General features: G+C 47.9%; 1 protein-coding gene across 7 annotated transcripts in view; it reads left to right on the top strand.

The window, feature by feature from the left end:
- RYR2 (ryanodine receptor 2) overlaps positions 1-23,574 on the top strand; it is a 522,347-nt gene that overhangs the window by 287,773 nt on the left and 211,000 nt on the right. For all 7 annotated transcript variants that reach the window (XM_071219601.1, XM_071219596.1, XM_071219600.1 and 4 more), the window contains exons 18-25: positions 696-814; positions 1,156-1,289; positions 3,742-3,983; positions 7,875-8,067; positions 9,677-9,893; positions 11,909-12,013; positions 19,239-19,342; positions 21,407-21,490. In XM_071219601.1, the coding sequence (XP_071075702.1) occupies positions 696-814; positions 1,156-1,289; positions 3,742-3,983; positions 7,875-8,067; positions 9,677-9,893; positions 11,909-12,013; positions 19,239-19,342; positions 21,407-21,490 (1,198 nt within the window). The remainder of the gene's footprint in view (positions 1-695; positions 815-1,155; positions 1,290-3,741; positions 3,984-7,874; positions 8,068-9,676; positions 9,894-11,908; positions 12,014-19,238; positions 19,343-21,406; positions 21,491-23,574) is intronic.

The following is a 23,574-nucleotide window of genomic DNA, read 5'->3' as shown; positions in this document are numbered from 1 at the left end:
CCACACGCAGCTACAGTTCGTGTTCTTTGTGCTGACAGCTTTTCAGATCTCCTCTCTCAGCAACTTGCAAATATACAGTAGAGCATGACTAACCGTAGTCACCTTGCTGCGCATCACATCCCAGAGAAAGATAAGATCTTACTTATTAGTGGAATCTAAAAAAAAACAACAAAAAGAACCATCACAACTCCTAGATACAGGGAACACCAGGTGTGCCCTCCCTCAGCCCCGAACCTGGAGAAGGGCGGTGAGCCGGTTCTCCGAGGCTGCCAGGGCGCTGCTTTCTTTCGTGCCCCTCCCGGCAGGACTGCCTGCTGAGCCGAGCACTGTGTCTTTGCCTTGTCGCCATCAGGCAAGTGTGGTTTCCTCGTCTTCGCTTAACAGTCCCCCCAAACACCGCCTGCCGCCTGTCAGAGTGCCCTGTGACCCGCACACAGACCACCTGAGTTGCACAGGGTGGGGCGAAAGTAGGTTTATGGTTGTTTGTGCAGCAAATAATATGATAATTAAGTGATCACACAAGGATAAGCTCCGTGTTTCGCACACTCACAACTGTAAGCCTACTTTGGCCTGGCCTTGTTCTTTGGACTGAGAAGATGAGGCGAGAAAAGGGAAGATGCAGATCATTGTGGACAAGCTAAACTTCTGTTTCCTCTCTCTCTCTCTCTCTCTCTCTCTCTCTCTCTCGTCTTTAGGTATTCTGGAAGTCTTGCACTGCGTGTTAGTAGAAAGTCCAGAAGCTCTAAACATCATCAAAGAAGGGCACATCAAGTCCATCATTTCACTTCTAGACAAGCACGGAAGAAATCACAAGGTACTCGAACCCCGTTACTGCCATGAGTGGGTTCTGACGTCATTGTAAATGTGTTTTTAAATTGAGATAACCTTTACAAGGTGTGTCAGATGATTCAGGAGTGCTTTTCCTCATCATTGTAATCGGGTGGTAGCGCTTAGTGTTTGCTCTCCACGTCTGTGGGAGAACGAGCCATCCATGGGATGAAGGACGGTCGTGAATAAGTGGCCACAGTGCTGTCACGGTGAAATGACTGTGTCAGAGGGAACCAGGGGAAACGCGTTCGCGTTTGTGCCAAACGCTGCAGACACTTGAATCTGGAAAGGGAATAGGAGTCAGCTGGCGATGGTTTCTCTTCTCAGGTTCTGGACGTCCTGTGCTCCCTCTGCGTCTGCCACGGAGTGGCTGTCCGCTCCAACCAGCACCTCATCTGCGACAACCTCCTTCCAGGACGGGATCTGCTGCTGCAGACGCGCCTGGTGAACCACGTCAGCAGGTCGGTTCCGAGGGGCAGCGTCCCAGATGGACGGCCTGGCCGAGGAACTCACGCTAGTTCTGTAGCTGAGACACCATGTACTCTGTTTGCTTCACTGGGGTTTTTAAAGTCTATTCCCCTAGTTAATAGCATAAGATTTTCCCCCTGTTTTTCTATTAAAAATAGAGGAGCCAAGCAAATATGCATTTGCCACAGACATGCATCAGAGCTCCTGTCTCACATTGTTGTGTAGCCGGGTCATAACTGGCTTTCAGGGCCACATAGGATCTAGTTGGACAGAATTCTGTTTTACATCTTAACCTATAACTAAAAAGACTGCCCTTCAATATGAACTTTGAGGTGCTCACCATATATAATCAAAATATTGAATTAGAATGTCCAAAATATAGTAAGTTCCACAAATAACTGGCTAATGAAACTACATTTTCAGGTAGATCCAGGTAGATCCCAAGTTGTCAGACAGGGAGGACGGGGCACCAGCCCTTGTGCAGAGGGCTTTGTGTGGGCTCCGCCTGTCTGTGTTTGCTCCAGGTGCTGCTATCCACGGTTTACAGATTAACACTTGGGACCTGGACGCGGAGCTCAGGTCTAACTTCAGAGACTGAGCTCACGCCATGCTGCCTTTCTTGTCCAAAATAATAATGGTAATGTTCCAGAAGCAAGCACCCTCTTCTGAGGTCTTCTGTCTTTACCATGGTTCTTTTTTGCCTGCTGCCAATATGAACTGTGGCTCTCAATGCCAGAGTTTGGTAAAAAGGAAAGGAACTATTTACTCAAAGATTATACAGGGTTAGTGTAATGGCGGAATGTCAATGTTAAATCCCAAAGTCCCTTTAAAACACCCACAAACACACACGCAGTCCTGCCTCCCCTTGCCAAACCAGGCTAGTCAGGGGACCACATCTCAGGAAAAGAAATAGAAGCCCATAGCTTGACTAGGTTCCCGTTCTTAATCCAAAACTGCATCCTCATGGTGGGCGGGGGAATCCTTCTGCATCGTTTCAAACTGTGTGGCCAAGACAGAGAGCTCTGCACGGCTGCTGCATCCTGCTTTCCTCCTCCTTTCTAAGCTGCATGGTCAAGAGAGCCCCCTTTCCACTCTCAAAAACATGTGGTTAAGCCACATCTGGGTTTAAATTCTGGTGCGGCTCTTCCTTGTAACCCCATTTCCGACTCCCCCCACAATTGGCTACACCTGCCAGTAGTCTGGTTTCTTCTGCCTTTCTTGGCTGCCATTGTTAGTCCAGACAGCGGTGGCCCTGTGGCATGGAGCGAACCATCTCCAAGCTCTCATGCAGGTGCTGAAACCAGGGAGGGGGGAGCTGCCTCCCAGCTGTATCACACAGGTCAAAGTCATGTGTGTGCCCCTGGCTCCACACAGGCTGTGAAACTAGCCTGCTGTTGCTGATCCGCAGAATAACTCTCAACCCTGTGCTGCTCCTTTTCCCAGCCCCCAGCTGGGCTTGTGGGGGGCCCTGGGGCCTCTCAGCCCATGCCCCACCCTGCTAAGCCTACACCCCGTTAAGCTGACAACTCGTGACAGTAATAATGATGAAAATACAGCTTACAGTGGAGAAAATAGTATCTGTGATATAGTAATAACTGTGATGCCCTGCACCTAGCAGCTGTCTGGGAAATACTCATTACTTCACTGTTTTAAACAAAAATGTGGGGATTTGGTGTTTACTTTGCTGTTGTGCTTTTAAAACAGGATTGATTTGAGACATCCTTCATGGTTCTCAGTAGCAGGGGTTCCCAACCCCTGGGCCATGGGCTGGTTAGGAAGAGGCCATGAGCCAAGCTCACCTGAGCTGGCCTCCCGTTCCCTTCCCCCTCCCCATCCTCTGCAAAGCTGGTCCCACAGAGCCGCTGTTAACGAAGGGAGTTTCCTGAGACCTTTTATGATCGTTAGTGTTAGCGCAGGGTTCACGTCCCCTTGGGAAACCCAGTTAAACACAACAAACTAGAAATGGCTTTTGTTCACAAGGAGGCAGCAAGAACAACAAGCTGACTAGTCACCTCGCTTCTTCAGTAGCAACATGACCTGCTTCACCCTCACGCTGCCTGTGACAAAGCTCAGCTCACAAAGACGCCTCCATGTCCTGGATTCATAGCAACTCCATTGACTCCAGAGGCTGACTGCACTGTACTCACCTGAACCCCATTTAATGGAATAAATTATGCTAAGGGACAACAGAAAAAAATAGTACGAGCCCCTTGAGTGACGTTGCTGTTGCCGGGGGCCCAGGAAGCAGAGGCTGCTGTCTGCGTTCCCTGTGCCGCTGGCTGTCACGCACCCACCCCGTGACTGTCCTAGTCGTTCTGTAGGGCTTAGGAAACAGGCATTTGATGTCTCGGAAGAGCAGCACTAACATTCAGAATGGTGAGGTGCAGAGTTAACCAGTGAGAAGCTTGTTCGGATTTCCTCACGTGCATTTCTGTCTCTTTGAAGCATGAGGCCCAATATTTTCCTGGGCATCAGTGAAGGGTCCGCTCAGTACAAGAAGTGGTACTACGAGCTGATGGTGGACCACACGGAGCCCTTCGTGACAGCCGAAGCCACTCACCTGCGCGTGGGCTGGGCCTCCACGGAGGGGTACTCCCCCTACCCTGGCGGGGGCGAGGAGTGGGGCGGGAACGGCGTTGGAGACGACCTCTTTTCCTATGGGTTTGATGGCCTGCATCTCTGGGCAGGTGAGTACTGTCCACTCTGCTTCACAGTGTTCGGAGGGAGATTGTTGCAGTGCATTTCTGAAAGCTGCTGATGTGGCTTCTATGGGATCCATTTATGATTCGGAACTTGAACACTGTAATGATGAATGAGAGTATTAAGTGAAAAGCAAATTTCACTAGGGTGAAAAGAAAATTTACAATTATAGTACAGTATGAACAGTATGCAGTGGGTCCCCCTTATCTGCTAGGGTATGTTCCATGACCCTCAGTAGATTCCTGAAAGTGTGGATTGTACCGAACCCCTGTATACACTATCATTTTTCCTATACAAACAAACCTTTTCCCTTAAAGGAAGCACTTGATGGCTTTCCTTTGGCACGTCCGCATTGCCAGCATCACTACTCTTGGTCTTTGGGGCCGTGACCAAGTCAATAAGCACTGTGATGTCACCACCATTGTCATGAACACAGCTAAGTGTCTGCCTGAGGGGGGCGTGGACACCTAGAAATGCTGGACAGAGGGATGGCTCTTGTCCTGGGTGGGGAAAGAGTGGGTGACCTGAGATTTCAGCACTGTGCTCAGGGTAGCCCACAATTTGAAACTTAGGCTTGTTTATTTCCGGAATTTCCCGTTTACTGCTTTCAGACCCTAGTGGACCGTTTTTAACTGGAACTGCGGAAAGCAAAACTTTAGATAAGGGAGTACTTCCATATTTAAAAAGTGGCATTTTGATTTATGAAGCAACTGCAAAAAACTTACTTGTTTCCTACTTCAGTTGGTGTTTGCAAAGCTTTAGCTTCCCATATAACAAAGAACCAAATACAGTCCCTGGGAAATAATTGGAAAAAACAGACTAAGTCCCACCTCCTGGTAGATAATTCAACCTTAGGAATCTGTGATTTGTGACCTGTATTGTGTGGGATCAGTTTTACTCATGTGACACTTTGTTGCAGAAATGTGGAACTGTTTAAAAATAAATGTATAGTTCATTTCACCTGCTACCAGCTCTCAGCTTTTATGGTTGAATATATATAAAAAATGAGCCATACATACACACACACACACATAATATTATTTTGTAATACATTTAGCATATAGACAATAGAGAAAGTACCTTGCATTATGAAAAGTTGAACTTTGTCTCTTGTGGGATGCAAGTGTTGGATAGGTCCAATTGCTTAGGAAAAGAAACTTAAAAATTAAATTGAATTAAACCTAAGTTTATGGTAATGAGTTTATAAATAAAAGCGTTGCATGCAACAATATCTAACAGCGGTCCTTATGACGTTTTTCTGTGTTTGGTGCCAGCAGCTCTGTAGCCTGGGAGGGTGGGGCTGGGGCCATCTGACCATGGCCTGCCCTGTGCACAGGTGTGCTGCGCCGGTCAGACTGCGGTCACAATGTCTGTCCCCTTTGCAAACCCTTCCTGCTGACCAAGCAGAGACAACGAACAGTCACTCCAGAAGACCTAGCCAACATAAAATAGAGTTAGCATCTTTTTGTAACAGACTTTAACTCTCTCTCCCTTTGTCCTCTAGTTTGCTCTACAGGAAATGGGCAGACCTCAGGTGAATTAGAAGGAACATGTTCACTGTCCTCTGGTTACACGGGTGGGCGGGGTCTGGAAACCACTCTGAGGAGACAACGCTGAATTGTTTCCAGTTATCTCAGCCGTGAACGCCACTTACTCATTTTAACTTTTGCATTGGTTTGAAGCTTTTTCTTCCAACACTCAGGAAGGACCCAGTGCTCACAGAATCGAACTGTGCACCCTGTGCCTTTCATTGCACAGTGTGTGTTCAATAGAACAGTAAGAACAACAAATAAACAAGTGAATCTGTGAACATGTCACAGAAAGATTGCGGAATTTCAGGAGAATTTTATCTTGAAACTTTATGTCAACAGAAATTTTGTTTTTCTTAAGTGATAAGGAAATGTGCCCCGATCCTGCCTGTGCTCTGAGCCAACAGGATTTTAAAATGCTTCGCTCTAGATTCCTCATTGGCAAGGACAAGTTTAAGTTGATTGGCTTTTGACTGACTTACCAAGATCAGAGGATGTAGGAATTGAGATAACCTTCCTGGGGTCTTCTTCCTACTCTTTTATTGCTAATAAAAAGCAAAAGGAATTCAGAGTATCAAATATCTGTGATTGCTGGTCTAGGGCACATGCTTTATCACTTCAGGTTTTGTGCCTGGAGAGTGGCCGTGGAACCTGACCATGGCTCCTCAGCAGGAGTTGTGCGCTGTGTCTTTGTTCTTCCCACTTACCTCCTGTGCAGGGTTGCCACGTCCCCCTCTCTGAACGCAGAACTGGACTTAGAGCATCCAAGTCCCATGGCTGGGTCAGAGCCAAAAGTGCGAAAAATCTTGGTGCCTTGGGAGAATTTAAATGTAGAAGTATGGAGGAATGTCACTGAACGGTTCAGTCCGTTACTAAGGACTGACGTGGAAGGCCCACTCTGTCTAGGGTCTGCAAACTGTTAATCTGTCATTGTGACAGCTCCGCTAGGCGGTGGCCTTGCAGCGCAGGAGGGACGGGGCAGGCTTGTGGCCCTGGACCTAAGTCACACTTTGCTGTCTTCCCTTCGGGCCCCTGCAGAGAACAGGCACGTGGTGCTGTGGACTTGAGGCGGGTTCAGGTGAGCGCAGGCTCAGCACGTGAGCTCCTGTGCGGCTGTGGCCTCAGGCCATTCCCCGGGACCTTGTTTCTCTCACCTGCTCGTTCCAGCATGGCAGAACTGCTGACGGTGGTGACTTGTAGAGAGCCGCTGGCATTGGCCTGGTAACACCCCTCAGGCTGGGCAATGTGTTGGACTGTAGCACACACCTTTGCAATGACACTTTCATCAGCCGCAGAGGTTGAGACAGGATGCGGACCTTTTTCTGAGAACTGCATCGCTTCCACTTGAGTTTTTAGAAGTTGGCTGTATGGTATTCAGGGAACTCTGGAAGAGTTACTTGGCAGTGAATGTATTGCTCAAAGATGTGAATATTGGTAAAATAAAAATGCACACATTTTAAAACTAGGCCTCCTCTGTTACTGGCATTTTAAACCCGCTGGGATTAAAACCTTGGCATGCTAGAAAGTTAAAAAGGTGTCATTAAGAATGCAAAGCCTGTGTCATGAAATAGATTTTTGTCTTTGCTCAAGTTGAGAAATTCTTTGTGTTTGTGGGTGTGTGTGGGTGAACCTCCCCTCCTGGTCTCCCAGTATGCCCAGGGGGTTACTCGTAAGCAAAGGAGCTCTGGCAGAGTCAGAGTGGGCTGGGCCCTAGGGTGCCAGGGCCTCATCTGGCACTTACCAGAGACCATTCTCATGCCTCTCGTCATGTGCTGCTGCAGTAAGAAGCCAACCAAGGTCTACGCGAAATAAATGCTGACACCACAAACCAGTTGGCATATATTTGTGTCTAGCAAACAGCATGTGAAAGGACGGTCACGTTTTCTGCTTTCATTATCTTTGTGTTTTTATTTTATGAAACAAAGGAAATCTAATAGCTTATAAAAGGACTGACATGAACTTCCTGGCCTTTGGTTTAGAAGAAACGAGGTTGAGCGAGGTTAAGTCATTGGCTGACGGTCCCACAGGTGGTAGCTGGTAAAGCAGCTGTTTGAACTCAAATCTTTTCTGGGATTTTCCTCTAACTTCATTGCATTATGAGCTCTAAGATGATTTCTGGATAAAATGCCATCCATCTATGTGCAGAAATTTCTACGTATCAGAAGGGTCATTTTATAACAAAGCATGGCTTCTGAAAAAATAAGCGACGTCTTTTTGACAGAGGGTTAACATATAATAGCGCACGCGTCCCAGCTAGTATTGCGCACTGACTGATCGCTGCCCGTTCACACCCCTGAGCATGACTCTCTCAGATAAACACACGCTTCCCTCCTCCGTGTTCTCCCGAAGGTTGCATCGCCAGCACCGTGAGTTCGCCCAACCAGCACCTGCTGCGGACAGATGACGTCATCAGTTGCTGTTTAGATCTCAGCGCGCCGAGCATCTCATTTCGAATCAACGGGCAACCTGTCCAAGGAATGTTTGAGAATTTCAACATCGATGGCCTCTTCTTTCCTGTTGTTAGCTTCTCTGCAGGGATAAAGTTAGTATTTCTGTGTTTTTGGCCTGTTTCCCGTCCCACTTATACTTCCATGGTCACTGCACTGCCATCCCCCTGCTTCCCTGTCACTCCCGCTGTCTGTCCCCAGGGCATCTGCCTGTCCCTTACAGGAAGGGGGCAAGGTTCACCCCAGGGGGGATCTCGGGAGGCTGAGGTCTGTGTCCACATGTCCATCCCTTCACTCACCCCTCCAGCCAGTGCCCTGAAATATTCCAAGTTCATTTAAGTTCACTGTTTTATTTAATAAGGGGAAATGAACAACACTGTGTAAAAAATACCACTTATTTTTTCTATTTAGTTGTATTAGTTTTCTTTCCATCACACTTCCACACCCCAAAGCCCCTCATTTCCACAGAAAGTAGATGTGTTGCTGTTTTTGATGAAGGCAGCTGCCCTGTGCTAGCCTGTCCCTGGTACACCTATAAACTGTCCGTCTGCAATTAGCTGCTTCCGCGGTTTCATCTAACCCTGTGTGTTTTTACTGCTACCAGAAGGAAAGAGAAACTAAAATGATAATTCTTTGAGTTCTGCAAAGAGAACTTTACTAGACATTGGTCTGTTGTGATAAAGGCCCGAGTTACCTGTTGTATCGATGCGCGTGAATCTGGACCTACTTAACAGGGGCAGCTCACTCACTGCAGCCGCTCGCCCGCCCGCCCATCCACGCTGACTGCTCTTCACTGGGAACCCCACTCAGAGGGATGATTGCTAGTTAGTTAGAGAAGCACCGTCCTGAAGGGACAGAGCGATGACGAAACGTTAGCTCTACACGCACCAGTGACCTCTTCCTGTGTGTTTATCATAATTGTAGTTCTTTCTATAAGCTTCTGGTGTGGTTTAAAGTTTGTGCTTTTTCTCACTTTTTGTTTTTTATTTTATTTATTGTACTGTCTTTTTTGGCCTGGAATTGAAACACAAATTAGAAAAAGAAGTACAAAGAAGATGCAAGTTTGACTAGTTTTGTGAGCTGAGAGCCCAAGAAATGAGTAGCATTTAGCTTTGTCAAAAGCGGTTGCCCAGCGGGATGCAGATTATTTTCATTAAATGAGTATGATACGTAAAAGATTTCAGTAAGTTTTTTGTTACTGAGTAAGTTTAAGAAGTAAGGTTACCTTTTTTCTTCAGCAAATGGAAGTGTCACTTGAGTCCCTTTAAAATGTCACTGGGCAACAGGACCCTGGGAGGCGACCTCACCCAGCCCTGACGTGTGCAGAGACTTAGACCAGGTCTGCTCTTTCTCTGTCGATACTTAGGCACCTTGAGACGTTAAACGGCCAAGGCCTGTGGACGGGAATTGTGTTCCCCTGGGACTGTGTGTGACGCCCGTGCTTTTGTTAGCGCCCGGTGCTGATGGGTGTTTGCTGACCCGCTGCCATAATTCAGCCAGGCTTTCTCTCGTGGGCCCGTTTTGCCTTTTATCATGAGAGGCTCTTGGGCTGGAAGGGGCTGAGGTGATGATGGTTATCAGAGGAAAAACAGGTGGCTCCTGATCGAGTTAATGTTGTGCTCACACTGTGTTCCTTGTGCCTTGTCGATGGTGAATCTTCTGTGCAGCCCGAGACACAATTGACGCCGACTCTGTCCTTTTCAGGGTGCGCTTCCTGCTTGGGGGGAGGCACGGAGAATTTAAATTTCTCCCTCCACCTGGCTATGCTCCTTGCTATGAAGCTGTTCTGCCGAAAGAGAAGTTGAAGGTGGAACACAGCCGAGAGTACAAGCAAGAAAGAACTTACACCCGGGACCTGCTGGGCCCCACGGTGCCGCTGACTCAGGCTGCCTTCACGCCAGTTCCTGTGGACACCAGCCAGGTGCTGTCCCCATTCCTGCGTGCGGGCTCTTTCCATGCTCGGCTGCAGCCCGCAGCGGTGCATTTTTCTGTGATATGATTCGTATGTATGAGTGAAACAAGTTTCATAGAATAATGCTCTGCTTTACTGTGTCAATGTACCTGTTTTCTATTCTATTCTGTTTTATTTTTTATGGATGGTCTTAAGGCACCACGTTGCTTTTATAGCAGTGATGGGCCACAGCCTTAGGTAACGAACACACACTAACTCTAGAGAGTACTTTCTAGGCAGGGTGGATGTGGAGCTTTCATTTCTCCCACCTATGTATGCTTACATTTTTTAAATCACTTAACTGACCTTGACCTTGAGTAGGGATTGAGATCACGGGCTTAGAGTCAAAATCCCTGGGGTCAGGCGCCTACCTGGGACACACAGGAAGTTACTCATCTTGCTGATCGGGATGCTAACAGTGTCTTCATCACATTAGTACATAACCTGTTAGCACAACCCTTTGCGGATAGGCACCCAAGCAGTGTTAGTCGTCATTGTTGCTCTTCTGTTTTACTGATGTGGGAAAGGTCCTGACATTGACAATGCATTAAACGTTGCTTCATTTTGACGGTGAAGTAACTTCAAGGAGGTTGGTTAGATATTCAGAGTTCATTCACTTTTGAAGATTAAAGGCTTTGCTTCTGAAGTCTGCAGTAGAATTCATACCAGGCATCAAAGGCTTCAGCTTTTTGGAATCACTCGTTTGGCTCCTGAATCATACCTTTTTAGTCTCTCCAAGAGGCTTTTTACATTATGTGTTAGAACAACCCAGAAGCCTTTTTAGTAGCTAAGCGCCAGTTTGTGTGGCGTTGCTGCAAGGTGGTGGGCTACACAGTGCTGCCAGAGCTCAGCAGCGCCGGAGCGGGAGCGAGGATGCAGCCGGGACAGACCACTGGGCGTCAGGGTTGCACACTGAGGCTTCCCTGACACCTGGGGAACCCCCACTGTGCTGGGGAGAGGCAGTGGGAGGGCCTGCTCCCTGCAGGATCTGCCCCCCGCGCCTCCCCCCCTATGTGCATCCTGGGCAGTTGCTGCTCTGTTCGTTGAGGGGCTAGTTGTGGGGGATGCAACACCTCACCGTGAAAGTCATTTTCTGTTCCTTATAGAGAAGTCATTAAACTTCCTCTTTATAATGGGAACACACGACAGTTTTCCCCCATGAGGGTTATGTTTGGAAACCACTAAATATCAAAGGGTTAAGAGAACACATAATATGAATATGGGACATCCAGATTAATGTCCGGAATTTCATTATAAATTCTCTCATAACCTCTTTTCATTTGGTCTACAGTAATGGTAGAAGATTTCCAAAGGGATTTTAATAAATCCAAAATCATCTTAAATGTACTTTCTCCAGTTGACTCCAAAACCATTACAATGGCTTCATATACAAGCTCATTTACAGCACCTTCTCCATACACTGCACAAATCTTTTTTTGTATTTCAGTTATGTTTTTACCTTTCTTGAAATAATAAAGTATAATATGCTGAAAAAAAAAAAAGAGAGAACACATAAGTCACCTGATCAGATGCTTATGGGCTCACGGAGCCAGTGAATTGTGTCTGTCTGCCTGGGGGCCTTCACTGTTGTGTGTGGATGTGGCCAGGTTGGAACAAGAACTTCGCATGATTCTCCCTTAAATAACGCATGCTCCGGTGGGTAGCCCACCTCTTCCTTGATGGTGGCTGTCCCCACCACACTCTGTTCTCCTTCTTCTTAACTTTGGTCCATAAATTGGAAACCTAAGTTGCTACCCACTCCCCTCCCCCAAAAAGGTCCCAAAATTTACCTAAAGAATGTTTAGATAAGTAGTTATATTTTTATAACCCGGTTATACTAGGAGGTTTAGAACCTAGTTCTTCTATCACATTTCAGTGGTGTATGAGACTGTTCTGTTTAGTTCGATTACAGTGAGGACGACTAGTGATGTTTTATTCTATTGTTTTCTCATGTGTTTCTTTTTCTTTTTCTCCTTCAATTTTAGATCGTGTTGCCTCCCCACTTGGAGAGGGTCCGAGAAAAACTGGCAGAGAATATCCATGAGCTCTGGGTTATGAACAAAATTGAACTTGGCTGGCAGTATGGCCCGGTACATAGTTTTGAAATTTATTTTCAGATTCTGTTAACACAAACTTGTGAAAACAGACTGGTGACTTTTTCTCACTCCCTTATGTGTGGTGAAGTGAGTGAGCTGGACTGACTTTTTTGTACACACCAGTTTGGAGCAGTTTTTTGTGGGGGAGGGAATGCCGTGATTGGTAGGTTCATGGAAGGAGGCTCAGCTGCCTCGACTCTTGAACAGTTTTCCCTCTTGAAGCTGTGAGTTCCATTTTTAAACCAAGGTTAACATAGGCAGACAGTGCACATTGCTTTCTAAGGTGCTTAGAAGAAACTCCATGAAGTTGAAAGTGAAACCTGAACATGGAAAGAAGTCAGTTGGCGTTCCCCTCCGGTGACCCTTCTCTTAGTCTCTACACCATGGACAGCACACGTCCATGGACAGAGGTCACAGGAGGTTTCCCAGTGGGGTCAGGCTGAGAAAGAATGACACCTTGTGTTTCCAAATGATTAACTTTAAAGAGCTCAGTTTAGCCCTGACTGGTGTGGCTTAATTGGTTGGAGCATCATCCCATAAATCAAAGGGTCTGGGGTTCGATTCCCAGTCACAACACATGCCTGGGTTGTGGGTTCAGGGTGCGGGCGAGAGGCAACTAATCAATATTGCTCTCTCTCTCTCCTCCCCTTCCCCTCTCTGTAAAATAAATAGGCAATGTGAGGATTAAAAAAAACAACAAAACTCCGTTTAGCGTTTGTCAATAAAATTTAGCTTAAATAAAACCAAGTAACTTCCTGTTTAATCCCAGGGCACCTGTGTTCTGCAGGACTGTGGCAGTACTTTCTTTTTTATCACACTGTTAGTTTCAGCGTCCCGAAGGCTGTAGCATGTTCTTATGTTCGAGTGTAGAAACGAGTGCATTCATTGTGTGGAGGTAGCTGCCCTGAGCGTCCAGGGAAGGACACTTGTGATTACCGCCTCAGTAACACTGCACGAGACTCCGTTCTCTGTAGTTGCGTTGACACAGGCGCTCAGAGCTCTGCCTTGTCGCATGCACTCTCACAGGTGTGAGGTTGAATTTTCACAGCGGCACCCGGGGCCGAGTGCTGTTTATCGGTTTCACTGGCGACAGCACCGCTGAGAATTCTTGCAGTTGTGACTTGCCGGACAGCAGTCCCAGAGCTGTAGGAGGCTGGGCCAGGACCGGTACCCTGGTTCCCAGCTTCTGGTCTAAACTGCTTTGCTCTGTGAGACCTACCGAGGCATAATCTGAAAATAGGATCCTTTTATTAAGTCAGCAACAGTCATACCAGGACTGTCAACTCATTTTCACTGGGGTCCACATTAGCCTCATGGTTGCCTTGAAAGGACTGAACGTAATTTTATGACTGTAACTACTCCTTAACTCGAGGCAAGGAGCTTGTTGCTGGGCTGGATAACACAAAGCAGAGGGCCGGATTCGGCCCATGGGCCTTGTGTTTGCCACCTTTGGGTTAGACAATTGTCAATTCAGCAAAAACGTGTCAAGTGCCTAGTTTTCTGCTACGTGAGGTGGCAGCTGGTAGAGTGGGGCAGTCCCACATTTGCGTGCAGATAAACCAGGAGGAAAAACTGGGGAGGGAGACCCACCCCCTCCCCAGTTCCAGTGTGGGGAAATAAAGCCTCAGAAACTCTGATTGAAAAAACCCTGTGGGGGTTGAGGCTCCAGGAGAAACTCCCAGCCTCATAGGAGAGTTCTTGGAGGGACCCACGGGGTCATAGAATGTACACAAAATCACCCACCCAGGAATCAGCACCAGAAGGGCTCACCTTGCTTGTGGGTAGTGGGGGAAGTGACTGAAAACCAGCCGAGGGCTGAGCAAGTGGCATTGTTTCCTCTTGGACCCCTCCCCCACAGACAGCAGCAGCAATGAGTTGCCCTGCCCTGGTGAATACCTGAGGCTCTGCCCCCTACTACATAACAGGTGCGCCAAGACAAAAAAAACATGGCCCAAATGAAAGAACAGATCAAAGCTCCAGAAAAAATACAACTAAGAGATACACAGTTCAAAACACTGGTGATCAGGATGCTCACAGAAATGGTTGAGTATGGTCGAAAAATAGAGGAAAAAGTGAAAGATATGAAAAATGAAATAAAAATGTACAGGGAACCACCAGTGAAGGGAAGGAAACTGGGACTCAAATCAATGGTTTGGAGCAGAAGGAAGAAATAAACATTCAACCAGAATAGAATGAAGAAACAAGAATTCAAAAACATCAGGAGAGGCTTAGGAACCTCCAGGACAAATTTAAACGTTCCAGCATCCGAATCATAGGAGTGCCAGAAGGAGAAGAGGAAGAGCGAGAAATTGAAAACTTACTTGAAAACATAATGAAGGAGAACTTCCCTAATTTGGCAAAGGAAATAGACTTCCAGGAAGTCCAGGAAGCTCAGAGTCCCAAAAATGTTGGACCCAAGGAAGAACACACCAAGGCACATCATAATTACATTACCCAAGATTAAAGATAAAGAGAGAATCTTAAAAGCAGCAAGAGAAAAGGGGACAGTTAACTACAAAGGAGTTCCCATAAGACTCTCAGCTGATTTCTTAAAAGAAACCTTGCAGGCAAGAAGGGGCTGGAAAGCAGTATTCCAAGTCATGAAAGGCAAGGACCTATATCCAAGATTACTGTAAACAGCAAAGCTATCATTTAGAATGGGAGGGCAGATAAAGTGCTTCCCAGATAAGGTCAAGTTGAAGGAGTTCATCATCACCAAGCCCTTATTATATGAAATATTAGAGGGACTTACCTAAGAAAAAGTAGAAGATCAAAAATATGGACAGTAAAATGACCACAAACTCACAGCTGTCAACAACTGAACCTAAAAAACAAAAACAAAAGCAAACAACTAGAACAGGAACTGAATCACAGAAATGGAGATCAGTGGGGAGGGGGGAGGATGGGGGAAAAGGTACAGGGAATAAAAAGCATAAATAGTAGGTACAAAATAGGCAAGGGGAGGGTAAGAATAGTACAGGAAATGTAGAAGCCAAAGAACTTATATGTACGACCCATGGACGTGAACTATAGGGGGGGAGTGTGGGAGGGAGGGGGTGGTGGTACAGGGTGGAGGGGAATAAAATGGAGAAAAAAATGGGACATCTATAACACAATCAATAAAATACATTTAAAAACAAGTTGGGGAAATGTATAAATGCTAATTAAAAGATTTGAACATCGCTTAAAGTCACTGAAGAGAGAGATGTTATAACTGTGTATATCATTGATGGCCAGAGGATCACGGACAAATTTTACTGCGAGTTTCAAGATAAGAGATTTAAATTTCAGACAAAATTCGCCCCATGTTTCATGATGAGGGAGAGATAATGCAGGTGAGGAAGACTGAAGAAGATTTCCTGCAAACCCACAAACCCCTCAAAAAGCCCTGCATTACCAGGAACGTCTGCTGTCTGTGGAAGCTCCCAGATCGCCTCCATGACGCCGCTCTGCACTGAACTCTGACTTGAGTTCGTTCCTTAAAAAAATGAGGAAAACAGGTTCTCATTAGTGTCTGTTCTTTTATAATTTCTTATAATGACTTTTTATTGATTTGAGAGAGAGGGAGAGAAACATCGACTTCTTGTTCCCCTTATTCATGCATTCACTGGGTGACTCTTGTATGTGCCCGGACTGGGGATCCAACCCACAACCTCATGGTATCTGGATGGTGTGCTAACCAACCGAGTTACCTGGCCAGGGCCAGTGTCTGTTCTTCCAGTGAATTCAGTTCCACTCGCACCTCCTCCTGTGGCTGTGTTTAGAGCTGCGCCGCCTCTTAGTCTCTGATCCTGGAAGGCATGCAGTTCCTCACTCAGAGCTGTCCGTGATATCGCTGTCCCCCGCCCCCGGACTGTACCTTCCCTGGCCTGAGGCCGACTGCAGCAGCCCTGGTCTCTGTGAGCCTGGGGCCCCTACCCTGCCCAGCTCAGGGATCATGTCAGAAGACCCCCATGTTGGGAGCTTCCCAGATGCACATGTGAGGAGAGTCCACATCCTCCTTTCATCTGGCAGTTGATTGCCCCGAGTCCTGCGTCCTCACAGGCTTCCAGAAAACTCCTTTCAGGGAAGTGGCCTCTGTGACTCTAAACACAGACACGCCCTGTTTTTAGGCTGATACCATGTATTCTTTAACATTTAAACTGAAGGACTCAAGTGTGTTTTACTTCAGAGTAATTTAAATGTCTCCATGAGCTGAATATGTTGGTTTTGCTTTTGTTTTTGCCAAGGACGTCTGTCCTCTGAATGTCTCTGGGGCTTCCTCACAGGAACATCCTACAGGAGCTCTGGCTCATGGGATATGGTGGCAGGCTGTGTCCGGCATTCACCTGGCCCTTTAACACTGATTATATACCTACTGTTTGCCAGGCCATGGCTTGGTGCTGGAATCTCAAAAATAAAAGACCCTAGCTTTGAGTCGGTTTGCCTTTTAGGAGCTTCCAGTTTAGTTGAGTGATAGACATGCAAACAGTCACAGGCTGAGTACTTACCGGGGGCGCTGAAAAAGTAGAGAGGGTACATTTAGGTCTCTCCTGGGAAATCAGAGAAGGCTTCCAGGAGGAGGTGCATCTTTGCTGAGGCCTGCAGGATGAGTCGATCAGTTCACTTGCATTCAGGGAGTAGGACCTGCATGTGTGAGTGTCTAGGGTTTAGGGCACTGTGGTGATGTCCCAGTGGCTGGACCAGAGGATAAGAAAGGTGGTGATAGTGGGGCAGAGGGCACAGGTGGGAGGTCTGGCCAGGTAGACAATGGGCTTGTGGCAGGACAGGGTTTATTCTGTAGGGGTAAAGGGCGCTGAAGAATGGAGGGAGGGCGGTGGCATACTTTATTAGTGCGCTGGAAAGGGGCTCAGCTGTGAGTTTGGGGACAGTGAGCCTGGAGGCGGACTCGGGGAGTGGACGAAGGTGGCCCAGGTGAGATAGAGGTAGGGAGCACCTGCCTTGGTGGTGGAGCGCCGTGACCGCAGGTGTTTTGGAGTTCTTGTGTGGGCTGAGGGTAAGCGGGAAGGAAATCCGGCCCATCTCTGGTTTTGGCGGGGACTTCAGAGAGGGCGTAGGGAATGGGGAGTCGGAACTACTCGAATGGGTGGGGTGGGTTATCTCAGGACTGGGACACGTTCATTTTCACATCAGTGTTCAGAATTTAGAGTTAAATTTTGTGACCCTAGGTTCCATTGTTACAGAAACAAACCCCCCGCTCCCAGGGTCTTTTTTACTATGGTTTGTCTTTGCCCACCGCTGCTGTGATAGGAACTGTGGCTCTCAGTGACAGAGTTTGGTAAAAAGGAATGGAACTATTTACTCAAAGGTTATACAGGGTTAGAGTAATGGCGGAATGTCAATGTTAAATCCCAAAGTCCCTTTAAAACACCCACAAACACACACGCGGTCCTGTCAAACCAGGCCAGTCAGGGGACCACATCTCAAAAGAAGAAATAGAAGCCCATAGCTTGGCTAGGCTCCCGTTCTTAATCCCAAACTGCATCCTCATGGTGGGCGGGGGAATCCTTCTGCATCGTTTCAAACTGTGTGGCCAAGACAGAGAGCTCTGCACGGCTGCTGCATCCTGCTTTCTTCCTTTCTAAGCTGCGTGGTCAAGAGAGCCCCCTCTCCACTCTCAGAAACATGTGGTTAAGCCACACCTGGGTTTAAATTCTGGTGCAGCTCTTCCTTGTAACCCCATTTCTGCCTCCCCCCACAATTGGCTACACCTGCCATAGTCTGGTTTCTTCTGCCTTTCTTGGCTGCAATTGTTAGTCCAGACAGCGGTGGCCCTGTGGCATGGAGTGAACCATCTCCAAGCTCTCACACAGGTGCTGTAATCGGGAGCTGCCTCCTACTACACTTACGTCATGGGTCAAAGTCTTGCGTGTGCCCCTGGCTCCACACAGGCTGTGAAACTAGCCTGCTGTTGCTGATCCGCAGAATAACTCTCAACCCTGTGCTGCTGCTTTTCACAGCCCCAGCTGGGCTTGTGGGGGGCCCCGGGGCCTCTCAGCCCATGCCCCATTAAGTCTACACCTTGTTAAACATACACCCCGTTACACCATCTCCAGAGGTACACATTTAAATAAGTGTATAACGTATCCTTTTCTGTAAATCCTGATCATTTATAACAGTCACTAGAAGAAAAGAATAAATGTGTCATTTTTAACTTGGGGCCTCCTGAAGACTTTGAAAAGTTTTGGCTGTGTGTGCATCCTTTTCTGTGGCATTTATGGAACCTGGTGATCGTCCCCAGGGGGTCGCTTGCTCCCTGGCAGCCTGTGCCGGTTCCCTGGGTACCACACAGCAGCGAGGCCCATGTCCCTTTGGTCTCTGAGAAGGTGAAAGCCTGGTTACTGGTACAGTGACGTGGGGTAGCCTCCTCACGAATGCACTCCTCGTGTCTTGAATTTAGTCTGATTTCTAATGTGTAGTTTCAAGGATTGCTGTGAAAGCCCTGCATTGTGCTAATCAGCGTGGTGGGGTGGTGGGGTGACTTGTGACTGTGGGAAGGGGTGTCTGCGGATGAAAGGAAGGGCCGGCAGAGCCTTAAAGCATTCACGGCAGACGGCCGGGCCGATAAGTGAGGTCCCGGACGAGTTTGGCTCTAAACGCTTAGAAATCATTACACGTTCGAGCTGAGCTGTCACTACACCCGTCTGATGTAGATGTCGTCTCAGTGTGCAGAAGGTGCCAAGTGTGCCCCGCGTGCCCGGCACGCTCTCAGTGCCATGGCTGCTGGGAGGAGCAGAGCAGACCGGATCCCGGCCCTCTGGCTCCGCGGTCTGGTGCAGGGAAACACATGACAACCAAACCCTCCAGGGCCGAGTCCTGGTCCGTTAGCAGGTGGTAAGGGTTACGGACCAGGAAGACAAGAGTGGGGTGGGTGGGCAGATGGTCACAGTGGGGGGTGGGCAGGATGCACCTCAATGAGAGAGCACGACTTCAGGAAATTTTGGAAGTTGCCCAGGTTGCCCAGGGGTGGGCATCAGGGCAGAGAAGGTGTGGACGCAGGGCCAGGAGCTGTGCCAACCCGAAGGGCCCAGGTGGTGCCCAGTTTTAGCCCTGACGGAAGCATGACCTGCACCTGGAGGTCACACGGGCAGCAGTGCTGGGCAACGATCTGGGTGTCCCATGCAGCTTCCCCTCCACTTGGCACGTGTGTTTGGGTGGCCGCTTCCCCGTCTGGCCTGGAGACCGGACTCTTCTTCCATGCTGCCCTCCGTCGTTGCAGGTCAGAGACGACAACAAGAGGCAGCACCCGTGCCTGGTGGAGTTCTCCCAGCTGCCCGAGCAGGAACGCAATTACAACCTACAGATGTCGCTGGAGACCCTGAAGTGAGTTTCTGAACTTGCCCCTCCCGCCTGCCCCCAAGGGACTCAGGCTGCCCCTGGGCCTCAGTCAGCTGTGGAGTTGTGCTCATCCCACTTAGAGCCTCTCGTGAAGCACAGGCAGCCGGGGGACAGGCTGTGGGGAGGGGAGGGAGACCGGGGCCCTGCTGTCCTGTGTCTGCATCCTCTACGTTTGCACTTGCTGAGGAGCGGTCTCCAGATGCTCACTGCACTGCGGGACCTGAGGGTCAGACGCCTGCTCCGTCACAAACTTACCGATTTGAGGTGACGCAACTAAGATGTTAAAACCAGTGTTTAGAAGCCGTTACACTGGTTTAAGGGAGCAACTTTATGTCTTTTGAACCTAGTAACTTAAAAAATGTAGGCTTGTATTTCAAAATGAAGGCCTATTCATTTTGAAAGATTAATTTTCTCTAACAATTTTATTGTATTTTGTCAGAGAATCAGATCATGATGGACTGGAAATTAAAAGAAAATTGGTCCTTTGTTACATATTTAAGAGCTACTGAGAAGAGATACTGAATTAAAGTAATTACACAAGGTTTCATTTCTGCTGCTGGAGTTTTGGGTGCTGTGACTGTAGAATGGAAGGGAATCTGTTCCTTCCCCAGATGCAGCAAGCGCAGCATCTCCCGTCCAGAGGGCCCCTGGGGCCGTTGGTCTGAGGAGCAGTGGAGAAGAGCCACGGTGGGGGCGTGGCCATCCACGCTCCTGAAGTTTGCCACCACTGCAGGAGAGCGTGAGCTGGTGTGAATTAAAGGGAGGAAAGTCATTTTAAATGTGAACATAGAAAGATTCAGAAAATATTTTTGGAAAGACTGTAACATTTCACATGTTCCTTCCTCTTTGTCCTTGGTGGCCTATGGAACTGGATTTGTTCAAATTGGTCATTTGTCCTAATACATGCTTACATCACAGATGAAGCAATACTTTTATCCGGTTTGAGTTTCAGTTTTGTTAAGAGTACGGAGTTACCACATTGTACCACTCTAGCCTAGGCTGCCCTTGTTTCCACCCAAAACCATAAAAAGATAAGCAGCAGAATGGAGAAGACTATTTGCAATTACATCTCAGACATTTGAAGAGCAATTACGAAAACTAAACCTAGTAGAAAAGTGAACAGAAAATATGTTCACAGGAAAAAGAAAGTACAAATGTCTCTTAAGCATATAAGAAAGGTGCTCAAATGCACAAATATTAAGAAAAATACAAATTAAAACTATGGTGAGGTACCTTTTTAACCTATTAATTGACAATGGTCAAGCAGTTTGGTGACTGTTTGGGGAAGAGCATAGGAAAAAGGTGATGTCATACACTGCTGGTGGGAACATAAGTCATTTCCTTCTGTTGGCTTTGCCACTGCCGGTTGAGCTGTGAAGTGCGTGTGCCCTGTGGTCCAGTAGCTGCATCTGGGAGTGTATCCTGCAGGTGGAGGGTCCAGGGCTCGCATGTAGTGCCTGAGGCTGCTCCTGGCAGCATTGTTTGCAACAACAAGACGCTGACAGCAGAGGCCTGAGTAAAAGCATTACGGCACATCCAGCTAACAGAGTGTGTCAAGCTGTGGAAAACTAAACCAGTTTTATATGGAAGGACAGTATTTCAAAAAGTATTTCTTGTAAAGTCAAGGTAGTAGATTGCAGAGAGCTGTCTCCTGTATGTACCCATTGTGCAAAAAGAAAAATAAACAGCCTGCACACACATGCACACACGCGCCTCCCCCCCTCAGCACACGCACGCACTCCAGCAGGATGCAGACGGACTGGGAGCCGTTGGTGCTTTCGGTGGGGAGGGGCAGAGCGAAGGGACTGGAGGGTGACTTTCAGTAACTTCCTCTTGGGGCCATTTGAATTTCCCATGTCCTACTCATTACTCAAAAGTAAATAATTTATAAATAAATAAGTGTTCTTTAAACACACACACACACACACACACACAAAGACTTGTGCTCTGCTTTCGGGTAGACTGATGTCTCTTACTTCCACCTGCCATTGTGTTGGGTTAGGTGGGACACGGGGATGCAATTGTGCTTACCTCTGGTTTGTTTTCCAGGACTTTGTTGGCATTAGGATGTCACGTGGGCATATCAGATGAACACGCTGAAGAAAAGGTGAAAAAGATGAAGCTACCCAAGAAGTAAGTTGAGCATCTGATGATACTCGGTAGCCCGTGTACTACCTAGCACCCGAGCACCGTGTGACGGAGGCCTCGGGGCCTCGCTCACACGCGCTGTGCGTTCGGATGCAGAGTTTAGACTGCGTGCTACGCCAGGAGCAATGTCAAGTCTGGTTTCATGAGTCTGTGTCATGGACAGACAGGAGAGGAAGCCCAGGAAAACGTGCGGACTGTGTTACAAAAAGTGTCTTATTTTCCGAGTGTGTGTATGGTGGACACACGCATGTCCTTATTTCCGATTGATTTGGTATGTTTTTCCACTTTCTGCCAAAAAGTATAATTTTATTTGGTTTTACGAAGAAAATATACAGGGTCTGGCACAAATAATGCCCCCTTTTTATTACAAAATCTTTTGTTCCAAACTCATGAGCATGTAACTCTGTAACGTAACTATCACACACAACACCATGTGGCATTGTAGGTGAAGTGTTCACATTAAAACTATAAATGATTACACCCACATTATTACCCTGCCAACCACACTCAAGCAGGCCTTCCTTCTGCTGGCCCCTGTGTTTTAGGAATAGTTACGCTGTCGGTACTGTCCACGTAAGAAACATTTAAACCCAGAGAGACTTTTTATGAGTTTATTAACTGACGACAATTGCTGGGAAGCAAAATCTAAACAGATTGGGAAATGCCCCTAAAAATGTCAATTTCGCCCCTTGTTTTATGCATGACAGTCAGAGGGGCAGGTGAGAGGGGCTACACGGAGTCGCTGGACATGCAGTGACGTGGCAGATGCGCACTGTGCACCAGCAGGTAGGGGACAGTAATGGCAGATGCGCACTGTGCACCGGCAGGTAGGGGACAGTAATGGCAGATGCGCACTGTGCACCGGCAGGTAGGGGACAGTAATGGCAGATGCGCACTGTGCACCGGCAGGTAGGGGACAGTAATGGCAGATGCACACTGTGCACCAGCGGGTAGAGGATGAATGGCAGACGTGCACTGTGCACTGGTGGGTATGGGACAGTAATGGCCCACAGCTAACGCGACAGCAGTGGCGCTGAGGGGCCCCTGGTCTCCGCCCTGGTGCGGTGCTTGTGCCTGGGGGCCTCTGGAGAGGGGGAAGTTACCCTGACACTGCAAAGGCACGTTATCCTAGATGCAGACAGACCACAGACAGGCTCAGTTAAGGTGAAGACTGACCTTTGTCAGGGCAAATACCTGCCTAGGGCACAACCACCTGCAATGAACTGCTTTTAGTTAGAACACTTTAATTTCAGACTGCCCTGTGTGTTTGCCTTCAGTCTCTGAGTTCGTAAGGCCGCTGCGCAGGCCTCCCCTGAGCTGGTCAGTGTCTGCACGTGGCCCCTTTTGTCCACAGTGGTGTTACCCCCATTTGAGGTGAGAGGACAGAGGCTGTGAATGCCGTAGCATCGGCTGTGCCTGCTGTGAAGTCGGGGCCACCTCTAGCCTGTTCAGCATCTGCACACCTTTGCTTCCTCCTCTCCTCCCAGGCCCTAACAATATCTACTTCAGACAGAGGTTCTAGGTGCTAGATGAGTACATGTGTAAGAAGTAAGAGCGGTTTCCTGTCACTGTTTTTTCTTTATTTTAACTTCAGGACTGGAACCACTTTTCTGAGGTCCATGATGGTAAAGAGCAGGCCTGGAAAGGCATTCAGTGATCTTATGGAGATAAAAACAAAGGAGCCACCTGATAATCTCTGTCACTGACCCCAGGGCTCTAGTTACCTCCACAAAACATAAAATTGAAATAGAATTGTGTTTGTTATGGTACAGAACCAAAGTGGGGTTCGGCTGCCCGCTGCCGCCAAAAGGCAAACTCTAGACGCAGAGGCTGGTGAGAAAGGAAGGAAGGTTTTATTTGATGTTGCACAATCTGGGAGAATGGGGAGCTCCCTGTCTCAAAGCTCATTTCCTCTGCAAAACCCAGACAAAACCCAGCCATCCCCAGCTAGAGCAAAACAAAAGGCAGTGCCCAGAATTCCTGCTCCATCTTTGAAGTACCATCTTTGGAGCCTGAGGCGGCTTTTAAGTGGATATTGAGGTAGCTTAGCTTGTTCCCCACTGCTGTCT

The sequence above is a fragment of the Desmodus rotundus genome, chromosome 10 (assembly GCF_022682495.2).
Source record: "Desmodus rotundus isolate HL8 chromosome 10, HLdesRot8A.1, whole genome shotgun sequence".
Taxonomy (NCBI): domain Eukaryota; kingdom Metazoa; phylum Chordata; class Mammalia; order Chiroptera; family Phyllostomidae; genus Desmodus; species Desmodus rotundus.
The sequence above is the reverse complement of the archived record's forward strand: the minus strand, read 5'-3'. Positions and strand labels throughout refer to the sequence as shown.